General features: G+C 28.9%; 1 protein-coding gene across 1 annotated transcript in view; it reads left to right on the top strand.

Annotated features, from left to right (window-relative positions):
• Positions 1-484: 484 nt before the first annotated feature.
• The window catches only part of LOC111624955 (protein cramped-like), a 34254-nt gene continuing 21975 nt past the window's right edge, over positions 485-12763 (top strand). Inside the window, exons 1-5 of the mRNA XM_023367951.1 lie at positions 485-1674; positions 2064-2368; positions 6972-7072; positions 8336-8390; positions 8904-8952. Of these exons, the coding sequence (XP_023223719.1) occupies positions 1613-1674; positions 2064-2368; positions 6972-7072; positions 8336-8390; positions 8904-8952 (572 nt within the window). The 5' untranslated portion in view covers positions 485-1612. The remainder of the gene's footprint in view (positions 1675-2063; positions 2369-6971; positions 7073-8335; positions 8391-8903; positions 8953-12763) is intronic.

Below are 12763 nucleotides of genomic sequence, written 5' to 3'. Positions count from 1 at the left end.
GCGCTGTTAACACTACATGCTGTCTACACAGTGTTAGTACTTCATGCGGTTGATGCTCTACATGCCAACTACACAGTGTTGATACACACCGACTACACGCCGCAAGTTGGATGCAGGCTCTACTACACATTCATATGTTAACTATGTATAATAACACATATATATTCAGTTATGCGATAACTGCATAGGTTTACATTCGCATAAATGTTAACTGCATTCATTTGAGAGTTAATCAGTCACACACACATCAGTAGGAAAACATGTTTTATACACAATTGGATAAGTACTATTAGAGAAAATGTATTCACTATTTAAACAAAATTAACTGTGCTCTACTATGAATCTGTTCTAATATATCACAGATGAGTAATTGGAATTCTCTGTTCTTTGTTCTGTGTGATAATTACTCATACTTCTGGTATATTCTATTAATTTTCGAGGGAAAATAGAACATTTCGAAGGAATTATGCAAGCGATATTGTATCAGTTCCTGCTTGATATTTTATAATAGTTTCTGTTTTATATTCAATAAGAATTTCGAATTTACCTGGTTTTAACGTTTAAAATTTTCATTAATTAATCAAAAACGATGAATTTTTGGCATCTTAAAGTCCAAGAGTGTCGTTTATAGCAGTTTGTCACATTATACAAAAGATTATACTTAGATATATTTCAGTTGACTTTTAATCTACCCCATTAAACTAGAATTTTTAAGGAAGAGAATATTAAGAATTTTTGAATTCTGTACCATACACTTATATGCCGTAAACTAAGCTTACGTTGTCACCATTTTGTTCTTTGGAGAAAATCCCCAAATTTACAAAACTAATGCCAAATGAGTATATGGAAAAAAGCCAGAATTTTAATAAATATATAAACTTTAACATGCAATAACTCTCACATAACCTAGAGCATCCCTAAAAAACACAAAACAGAAAGTAGGGCAAGCTTAACGAAAGAAGACCAAGAAACATCCATACAAAAGTCTTTTATTTATATTAAGCAATATAATAAATTAATTATAAAACTTTATACAAGTTAATAAATTATACAACCTAATTTATGCAGTAAGCAAAAAATAAAAAATAAATAAAAATAAGTGTATTTAATTTTTCATTTTTGCAAACAATTCACCTCAGTGTAGTGAAAGATAAACACAGGGGAGAAAGTTTAGAAGAGTGAAAAACACGATAAACAAACAAATTAATACTTTACCAAGCATAAACTGACATTGGGCCATGGCAGAGAAGCAAAATAAGTCAAAGTTTTTCCTATTGGTCAACTAGAACGAAATGTTTTTTTTTCTACCTATTGCTTTATTTATTTATTTTACAACGTACTTTGGGAGCGTTTTATATAGTTTCTAGGCGAATAATAAGAAACTGGTGACGCGTATAAGTTTAATGTACGATAAATGACGATGATGATAGTTTAGTAACGGGCTTGAGGTTGCATGGGAAATGGTACAGGTTGAGTTGGAGTAGCAAAGTTAGAGTTGCGGGCATAGTTACACACGCACACACACACACACACACACAGCCTGTGTATGTGCTGGCTATTGACATAGGACTTATCAATGGACGAGTAACGTTTTTAAACGTAGGCTGTTCAAATGGTAAAGCGTAAAAGAGCTGGTTCGTGCTCCGGACATGATGAAAATCGTTCGGAAGATGGGTAAGAATCTGTAGTTTTTCCGATCGTGGTTTTGTTGGTCGTCGCACTCTCTTCGTCAACCGCCATATTCGCCGAGATAGCACTCGCGTCTTTAATACATTTTTCTCGTTGCTCTTATCCTCTAGCGCTTAAACTGTAAAAATTTCGTTTTATAATCGTCCTCCCCCGTTTAAATTATCGCACGGGACTGTTAAAATCTCTATTCGAACTTTTATTAAATCGTGCTTCCTTTTTAACGTTCTCGTGGCAGCCATCTTTGTTAGTTTTGCAATTGGTCGGCGATCGTTTCGGTTTTTTATTACGTTTAAATCGCCTTTATATACTGTTTTGTAGACGTGTGTGGCTAAGTTTAATCTTTCCGCGTTTTGATCGAACAATTTTCTTTCTAGCATCATGACATCCGATATTCGTGGTAATGATGATGTTAAGGTCAATAGCGAACCCAATCAGGCCGGACAAGAACTGTCTAGCAGTCAGTGTGTGAGTAACACTCGTAGTAGAACTCAGAACAGTACTAGAGTTACGAATATCGTACAGAATACCGATAACAGTAAAGAGGAGAGTGGTATTTCGCCCGACAAGATCAGTAGAAGCTGCACCCTGGGCCAGAGGACTAGCAACAGAATATCAAAGAGACCGAAAAGAGATTCTAGCCCTCCTGCTACGCAAACACAGCTAGCAGCTAAAAAGAATGGTAAGTTTTTACTCGTTTATTCCCTTACTAAAGTATGAATTTAATTAGTTACGTCTCTGCTCTCTAACTTTCTGTCTCCGTCTTAATCCCATGTCCCATCGGTCTAATGCTGAAGTTGCCGGTGTTTGTGGCGTGTGGGCTCCTGTAATGATNCTTATTGCTATAGCAACTAAATGATACATTATTATTATTCAATAAAGAAAAAATTAATTTTAATGATGTGAAATTGTTCTGCATTTAATTTTTAATTGGACGTTTCAAAGATTCGTGTATCGGCGAAGACAAAAATAAATGAGATTCAGATCAAAGATTGTGTAAAATTATTCAAAATTATAGTTGATTTACAGTTGATGTGATTTTAATTTATACTATTTATTGTCTAGTGGTACCAAAAGTATGGCCCTTGTGCCAAATCTGGCTTGGAAACATATTTGATACGTTGCTTATAAATGATAAGATATAAACCGACTTTTAGTATATGTGGAATGTACAAAATATTTGGGCTCATCTCATCGGTCTAATGCTGAAGTTGCCGGTGTTTGTGGCGTGTGGGCTCCTGTAATGATGTTAGAATTGTTGTCTGTGTTTTGCATTCGGACCACTGTCGTAATTTAACTATAGAATCGATATTTGCTTTTGAATCAGTCTAACTAAGTGATTACTTTATGTTTATGAAGGATTTAAGTTGGGTGAATGTCTCTCTTCGTAGAAAGCCATTCTAAATGCAAGTTATTGGTTTGTGTATATAAGTCACATTAATCTGTTGAACGCAATTACCTTTCTTTCTTTGTTTTGTCCCGTCCGGTTGCCAAGGTGATGAAATCTGAGACGATCGTAAACAGTTTTGCATTTTTTATGAAGTCGGTCAAAAATTTTACTGGATTTTACATGTTTTAATACGATCGGAGGTAACGATAATTAATTTTGTTTAACTTTTTATGTGGATGGCCGAATGTTAAATGTACCTTGTCAAATTTTGGATTTTGACTTATCTTATATCGTCGATAAATTATTTATAACAATGATAAATTATTAATGAACCGTTGTATTAGATAAATACTTTGCTCTAAATGATATCGATAGATCCGAAAAGCAGTTAGCTCTTTAAACACATGTGTAAAGGGTTCTAATCAAATTTTTTCAAATTAATTTAAACTTTTCATTATGAAGCTTAAATTAACGAGGACGGGGATATTAATAGAAACCCCAAATTTTTATTTTCTCTCTTTTTTTTTTTTTTTTAAGCACTTTCTTTGTAAGGATGGTTAAGCTAAACTATATATACTATACATATACTTAAACTTTTATATCACCCAATTCTAAGATGAATTTAGAAGATTGATTGAACATATAATTTAGCATATGAACAAAGCTTTAAAAATAGAAAAAATCAATACTAATCATGTAAGTTTTTGATCTTGTTTCTGATGTATTTTTCTTAAAATTATCCACAGATATGTATAAGGAGAATTTAATTAATTTCAACAGATTCTTAATTAAGAATCTACTTAATTGAGTTTGTTGTTAATATATAATTAAAAAATTTTTTAAATTTATTTATTACGCTGTTTGATTCCTACACAAATTCATTAAGATCAGAAGCTTACTTGAGGTAGCTGACCTTTCCTCTCACCTAGTTTTGTATGAGTTACATACAATACTTAAATCCATCCTTGCTCTATAGCTTCTTTGTGTTTCTGAATAATCTATCTTTTTGATGCATCTACATTGATTAAAGTGTATAATCAACTGTAAGAAGTCGGTAATAAATCACTATACTGAAAATCATTGTATAGTCAATTAATATATCTGATATTAATTAATTAAAAAACTTAATTTACATAAATGACAATGCATCAAAACAAATAGGATACACAATAAAAATCATTATCAAACAGCTATATAATATGACTGTTGCACACTTTATTAATTATATATTTGTTTTCAAAAGTTAATTTAATTAGAAAAAAATATACATCCAGAGTGAGACAATGTGTAGTTTTCTAGGAATACCGACTCTCACCATTAAGTCCACGGTGGCCGAACTGCAACTTGCGATATCGCTGTTCTAGACCCTTACTGCTGCTTCCGTATATTTAATTATTATAATTAGATATACATATTAATTATATATACAGTAATAATAGTTTCAATAGAGAATGTGGCTCTCATATTTCTTACGGGTAATATATGGCTCCTGTTGTGACAAGGTTTGCTCGGCCCTGCTTTAAGTAATAGTACGGTGGCCATTTTATTTTGAGTTGACACCGCTGCTTTGTTTTCCAAAATATGTACACTAAGTTACAAAAAAAAAATGCTTTTGAACAATTAAATAATTAAATTTAATAATTTATAGTTAGAGCATAATATATCTCACTATTATTTACATATTCTATCAATAAATTTCTTCTCTATTAAAAAACATTATTTATTAATTTACTAATTTTTATGTTAATATGATATTTATAGTTTCAATTATCAGAAATATAATTATTATAAATTAAATTATTAAATTTTTAAAAGAATTTTACAAAGAATCTCCAGTCTTCAATTGTCATGTTTAGTTTTAAAGATTTCATTAAAAATAATAATTTAATCATGAAAATATTACTGAAACAGTTAAAAGAAAATTTGTAATCTTTCAATGATTATTTACATAATTATTAATTATATATTGTAATAATTATAATTTTAATTGAAATTTTGTAAAAAGTTCATTTAATTAGTTACGTCTCTGCTCTCTAACTTACGTTTTTACGTTATTATGTTATTACGTTAAAATTACGTTAGCTTTAATTAATTCATTTAAAAAATCATAATAATAATAATAGAAATCTTTATATAATTGAATCATTGTTTTAATTATTGAAAAAGTCTTATTGCTATAGCAACTAAATGATACATTATTATTATTCAATAAAGAAAAAATTAATTTTAATGATGTGAAATTGTTCTGCATTTAATTTTTAATTGGACGTTTCAAAGATTCGTGTATCGGCGAAGACAAAAATAAATGAGATTCAGATCACAGATTGTGTAAAATTATTCAAAATTATAGTTGATTTACAGTTGATGTGATTTTAATTTATACTATTTATTATCTAGTGGTACCAAAAGTATGGCCCTTGTGCCAAATCTGGCTTGGAAACATATTTGATACGTTGCTTATAAATGATAAGATATAAACCGACTTTTAGTATATGTGGAATGTACAAAATATTTGGGCTCATCTTACATTTCATGCACAATTTGGCCTGCCAATAGACAGCAACACTAGTCTAATAAAAAGAAATCTTTCAAAGCTTACATTACATGATTTTACATAAATATTTTATTGATTCATTTAGAAGATACAAGAAGATTTAATTATAAGTGTACACATAGTTGAATCATTATGTTTTATTCCTTCTTATTAACTTAAAAATGAAACAAGCCTTTCGCTAAAGATGTTAGGTCACAAATGAGAGCAGTTTTGAAATTTTCTCGGCTTAGAATCTTTCTCTTTTGAATTGAATACATTTGAAAGTAGAAAATTATCTAGATATTAATTGTTTTGATATTTAAATTTCTTTCACTCGAAAGGGATTTGAACTTGATGCATATCTCAAATGTTTACCTGTATTCTAATGTAGAATCTCTTTAATCAATAGATCATTATAATTATATTACAATTATTTCAAGTTTAAATGTATGAAAACTATAATTGATGGGATCTATTTATTGTAAATTCTCATTTCAAATTGTTTATTTTCTCAATTAGATTGAAAATTAATTTTAAAATATTAATTTTTAAATTTAACAGTTGTGTTCCTATCTGTACATTCATTAAATAATTAGAATTTATAAATAAATAAAAGTATTTAACTCAAATAACTTCGCAATCTTTCTTTTATTTATTAACCAGTAAAAGGTCTTGCTTGTTAATAATAATAATGTATTTAAAATTTAGAAATAATCATTATAATGTTATAATATATTATATAATAAAGGTAAAGAGATTTATAGATTTTTTAAAAAATTTATAAATCTCTTTACTTTTATAACTCACCTCCTCGACTCCACGGATATAAAAATTTATAAATCCATATCTGTGAAGTAGAGGTGGCTATTGAAGGCCCAAAGACTGTTAAAAATTTATAAACCTCTGCATTTTTCAAATTTATATATACTTTTATTTTTCAATTTTATTGCGTAAACTAATAAAAGGATTAAAAATATTTACTGTTACAAACATTTCTGTCTGTGTGACAATCATTAGAAATGAAAGAAAATGTTCGTACCAGTAAATGTTTCTAATCCTTTTACTGGTTTTGGGTGTATTTGTGTGTATTTTCATTCCCTACAACCAGTTTTCAAAGCAGTGAATGTATATATTAATATTATATTAACATTTTTACATCTAATTAAGTAAAAGAAAATTTGAATTAAAGACTGTATCATTAAGTAATTAAAATTTTAATATATTACAAATGTATTTTATATTAGATAATTAGATATGGTGATTTATAATATTTAACACTATCTTGTATATCATTATATTTTTATTATATATAATTATATATACGATATTGAAATGTATATAAAAATAATACTTTATTCATAGTTTCAAAACAAACAATTCAACAAGATCAGCTTAAAACAAGAAGAACATGGGAATTGTGGAGTGTTGAAGATAAAAATGCATTTTTTGAAGCTCTCTGTGAAGTAAGTTGTGTTATAATTTACATTATTATTGTTTAAGAATGTAATAGAAATTCTTTCGACTTTAAATTTATCAGTGTGTATAGTTATTGTTAATTTCAATTATGTAACTATCAGAAATCTGTTATGTAATGCAGGTGCATTTTCCTCGAATTGCTATGTCACTTTGATTTATAACTAAAACGATTTTTAAATTTTATATAAAAACCATTTAAATGGTTAGTTAAGAAGACAATACACATTTTAGAAATATTTTCAGTTATATCTGTATTATTTATTCTTTATACAGGATCTTCTAAAATGAATGCTATATCATTTTAAATTATTATTCTTCTCAGATAATAATTATGTTAATTATTATCTGAGAAGAATGCGATGTATACCAACTGATAAAGTAATCTGCATTCAAAAGTCTTGTCTACTATCTCTAGGAAGTGCAATAAATGAAAATGGTAATTTTGCAATGGGGAAGACATTTTGCGTTCTACGGTTCGTAAAGTTGGAATTGCTTGTCACTGTGCAGTGTGAGTAAACCGTAGGAGCTGTAGATTTGTGACTGCTTGGGGGAGTAATAACATATGCTGTAGTGAGTGTAGGAAAAATTTGATTGTCAGTCGGATGTGTGTGACATGAGATGCATTCATTGAAAAATTATAATAGGAAAATGTGAAACTTGGACAGTTTTTTGATTTTTCAATTAATGTACATTGCATTATTCTTGGACAATAATTAATATAATTAAAATATTTTAAAATGATAGAATTCTTTTTCAGAAGACTCGGTATAGTGATTTTTTTAATAAAAATTGTTCAATTGATATGTATTAAATCAATTGAATGTGTCTATTACAATATGAATTTTAAAGGTTTTATATTTACAAAGCATTGTTATATAAAAACTGTATAGAACTGAAAATGTTCTTATAATAAGTGTAAATAATTTTTATTACTATATTTTTAATTTTTACCCAGGCAGTCTGAGCATTNGTATATAATAAATATGTAATGTGTGGAGATAATGTGAAAGCAGTGTCATAATAAAGGTAGTTTACCAAAATTACATTTGTTATGTTTACCAGAATTTGAACTTCTTACAAAAGAAGTTCAAATTCTGCCATAACTGCAATGTGAAGCAGGATTTTCATTTAATAGGTTTGTCACCTGGCAAAAGTGAAAATGGCACTGTCCTTTGAATTGACTCTGTTACACACAACATGTCAATGCATGTTTGACATTACTGAAAAAAATGTACTTGTATTGCTTACAGCTTGTACAAGCACTACAGATACATTTTCAGATAATGTTGCATACCGTATTGACATGTATATGGCAGAGTTAACTCCAAAAACAACCTTCATAGATTTTTCCTTGGGATAAGTAAGCACCAATGCAGTGGAAATGTAGGCTTTTTTCTCTGGACTGTGTTTATAACCACTGGAATATGGCTTCATGATAGACAACATTTCTTCAAATGTGCAATACCAATGCATTGCAATTGTACTTAGGTATCTTTTTGTAACTGTAAACACAAAATTTGTACAGCCATCATATTCAAACTCTGCATACCAAGGACATACTTAATGTGTTGCTCTATGGTCATTACTATTTTCATTTTGTTGCATGACAAAACTATACAATGAAATATCTATCTTACTTTGCCATGTTAGCAAAATTTGAACTACAAACAAGTAATTTGTATACTATGGTACAGCTTTTAAATTATTTTCATTTAAATTCAGTACCCAATATTATTATATAAAACAATTCTTAGACTTTCTTTCATAGTAAAGTAAAGCTATTGCATTAAATTGATAATATATCTTTTTGAAATTTAGGTCTGAGTGAAAAAAATAGACAGCAATTAAATGAGCTTGTTTTTAATGGGTAAGTTATATTTTTTCCAATTTGATTTTTAAGAATAATTCATTTCAAATATATATGCATTATTAGTAAAACAAAATTTATTAATTGGTTTATTAAATTTTAATATTAAAATGATAATGAATATAAAAGCCACTTAATCCGACTCAGCCTCTTATGCAAAATATTAGATACATCCAACACACCTTATTGCTGAGAAACATATATTTATTACATAAAACTAACGTTTTCGGCTCAATTTATGGGCCATCTTCAGGTTTACTGTTGTTCGATTCTAATACACAACCGAACACGTTCAAAATTAAACCAAATTAGAACATGCGTTTAAATTTAACCAATAGAATAAGCATAACCAAACTAAAACAATAAATAAAATACCAAACTAACAGAAAAATGAAAAATGAAAAATAAAAAATAAAATACGGTGTTAAGCCGCAAACAATAAGGAACAATTCCTAATACATTAACCCAGATATCTATTGAGTCACTGTAGACGCATTATTACTCGTGTTACTTCTTACTATATATTTCCAGGATGACGGTAATACCGTCGCATCTTTATAATTTAAACATCTGTCAGCCAAACTCGCTCTGTAAATTTCACATTTCTCAGTTATGGATGACAACGTTGGCGAGCGTACTTTTGTAAGAATTTTGGCATCCTCCCATTTAACAATCGAACCATCCGCTTGCGCCATTTTGGATAATGCTGTTGTACACTTGTTTTTTGCGACATCGTATCGGTGCTCCTTAATCCTCACCCTNGTACAACAGCATTATCCAAAATGGCGCAAGCGGATGGTTCGATTGTTAAATGGGAGGATGCCAAAATTCTTACAAAAGTACGCTCGCCAACGTTGTCATCCATAACTGAGAAATGTGAAATTTACAGAGCGAGTTTGGCTGACAGATGTTTAAATTATAAAGATGCGACGGTATTACCGTCATCCTGGAAATATATAGTAAGAAGTAACACGAGTAATAATGCGTCTACAGTGACTCAATAGATATCTGGGTTAATGTATTAGGAATTGTTCCTTATTGTTTGCGGCTTAACACCGTATTTTATTTTTTATTTTTCATTTTTCATTTTTCTGTTAGTTTGGTATTTTATTTATTGTTTTAGTTTGGTTATGCTTATTCTATTGGTTAAATTTAAACGCATGTTCTAATTTGGTTTAATTTTGAACGTGTTCGGTTGTGTATTAGAATCGAACAACAGTAAACCTGAAGATGGCCCATAAATTGAGCCGAAAACGTTAGTTTTATGTAATAAATATATGTTTCTCAGCAATAAGGTGTGTTGGATGTATCGAATATAAAAGCCCTACTTCAAAAGCATACATCTTAGTTTATGTAATACTTTTTTTTTTTATGAAGTTTTTTTAATGTAAAAATGACTAAATATATGTTTTTGATTAAATATTTTTTGTTTAATTAAATTTTGGTTAAACAAAAAGTATATGTTTATTGTTTAGCTTTATTATGTGCTGAGATTTATTTTATTGGTTTTGTTTTGGTTAATGGTGCCAAGTTTTGTAAACTTTCATTACAAAATTTTAATAGAAAAATAAGTTTTGTTGTAAAAAAAATCAAAATGCTGATTGTATATCTTATATATATAAGAAAATATTAAATATTTTCTTTTAAATCAGAATGATTTTATATTTTCTCTATTATTTTGTTATTTAAGAATTTGGAGATTATAGAATTAAAACATTTATTAGTTGATTATCAGAGTATTAATTAATTATTAATTTCTGTGGGATTGTTTTAATATGAGTGTGTATTGTAATTTTATATAAGACTTCAATCATATTTAATTTGAAAACTTAAGCTTAGCTTTCTGAGTTGTGTTTAAAAATTTGTAAATTGAAAAAAACATGTAGCAACTTAGAATATTATTCATATTAATATAATTTATAATAATAATATGAAAGAAGAGAGATATAAATTTTGCTGCATTTGACTGTTTTAAAAAAAACTGATATAACATGAGTTAAATGGAAGTGAGTTAGTTTCTGTAATATATAAGGAATCTTTTCTGAACTTTGTTTTTATAAAAATAATATAACAGGAATTCAGAATGTATATAAGAGTTTTTTTTATAATATTTCAGTACCAGTTTTTGATAAAAAATGATTTAATATAGACCTAAGAAAATTTTCTATTCTCTTTAATGTTTTTTGTCATGTGAAAGATTAATTTTTTTGTGTGTTTTGTTTACAGAAATCAGTAGAATGCTTCAGTATTGAATTATTCTTAAAATTAAATTTACTCTAACATACCAGGTGATTGTAATTAAAATATCCTATTCAATGTTGTCTAGAAAGATTCTTAGCATCTAAATGCAACCACATCTGATATAATGATATTTTAGGACATGTCTGTAAAAAATATTCGCCACTATAGTACTTTTGTTACTGCAAACATTTTATTTGTATAAGACATTATACAAGTGGATATTGCTCAATGTGGTGTTCATTCTGAAGGTGTGAAATCTGAAAGCAACGAACCGTGTAGTGTTTTCAATGGCTGACTGTAACTGATCTTCTGTTATGCTTCTCACATACAGTGTGATGGTGTCTTCTAATTTGAAACATGTTCATGATAAACTACATTTTAAATATCAACACAACCAAAAAGTTACATTGATTAATATCCAGAGAATGAGGTGGCCAGACAGTAGAAAATGCACATCCAATCATTATGTTATCAGTAAATTGTTGCAGAAATTGCTGCATGGAGCATGCAATATGTGGAAGTGCTACATCTAACATGAAAGTGGTTGTCGCTGTTGCAATTGGAGTATGAGCATATGACAAAAGTGTTCAACATCTCTCAGTATCTTTGGACCATCACAAAACATTTCACTACCCATTGGAACTAGCTTCTTTAAAGAGAATGGTCAAGAATAAATATTTTTGTGAATCCACACCAGATTATAATTTTCAGCAAGTGCAGTGGCCATTATTATTTTTTGTGGCCAAATGGAACAGTTATGGATGTACACTGTTCCATTGAGGTGAAAATGTGCTTTGTCATTCCACAAGATCTTCCACAATACATCCATGTCCATTTGCTAATGTAAAGTTATCAGCAAGAAACTTGTGTCTAATCTTATGAATAGCATTGTACTAACTTTCTCTGTACTTTCTACACTGCTAGAGGCACTACGATCTGCAACATTATTTATTGATTGTTTAACAATCAATAACTGTTCAACAATCAACTGTTGTGGTAATATCTTCAACATCTTTACTTCATATGAAATGATAAGTTTTCATTCTCAACTAGCTGAATTTTCCAGAAATTTTCCAGACAGTCAATTTTGTTGAATCAAATGATCATTTGATTCAACAAAATTTGTGTTGTCTGTGGTTCTTGGCATAAATTCTTACAGTGGTGAAATTCTCGAAGTGCAGCTGAACCAGTATCATTTAGAACAGCCTTACAAGAAATGCATATTCCAGCAAGATGATAAGAATAACATTCAATATTTGTGGCCATTTTTATACCCAGAACTTGGCTGCAACATATGTGCTTATGCAAAATAAACTGATTTTTTATTATTTGTAGTGCCAAAACTGCCATAAAGGTGTGTTTTGATACAAATTCATTTTACAGAAATGTCTTTTCCATGTTCTGAAATGCTACCAAATCAGATTCAGTTGCACTTGAGCTGCTAAATATTATTCCAGAAAGTGTTGAATAGGGTACTTCACATATGATTTACTTGGTATATTAAGGAACAACAAATTTCAGTAAAAAGTTTAATTGAAAACCAAAATATCCTGAATTAATAGTGTTTACT

The sequence above is a fragment of the Centruroides sculpturatus genome, unplaced genomic scaffold (assembly GCF_000671375.1).
Source record: "Centruroides sculpturatus isolate CEXI.00-Female unplaced genomic scaffold, Cexi_2.0 scaffold390, whole genome shotgun sequence".
In the NCBI taxonomy this organism is placed as follows: domain Eukaryota; kingdom Metazoa; phylum Arthropoda; class Arachnida; order Scorpiones; family Buthidae; genus Centruroides; species Centruroides sculpturatus.
Note: the sequence above shows the minus strand (reverse complement) of the source record. Positions and strands in the feature narration are given on the sequence as shown.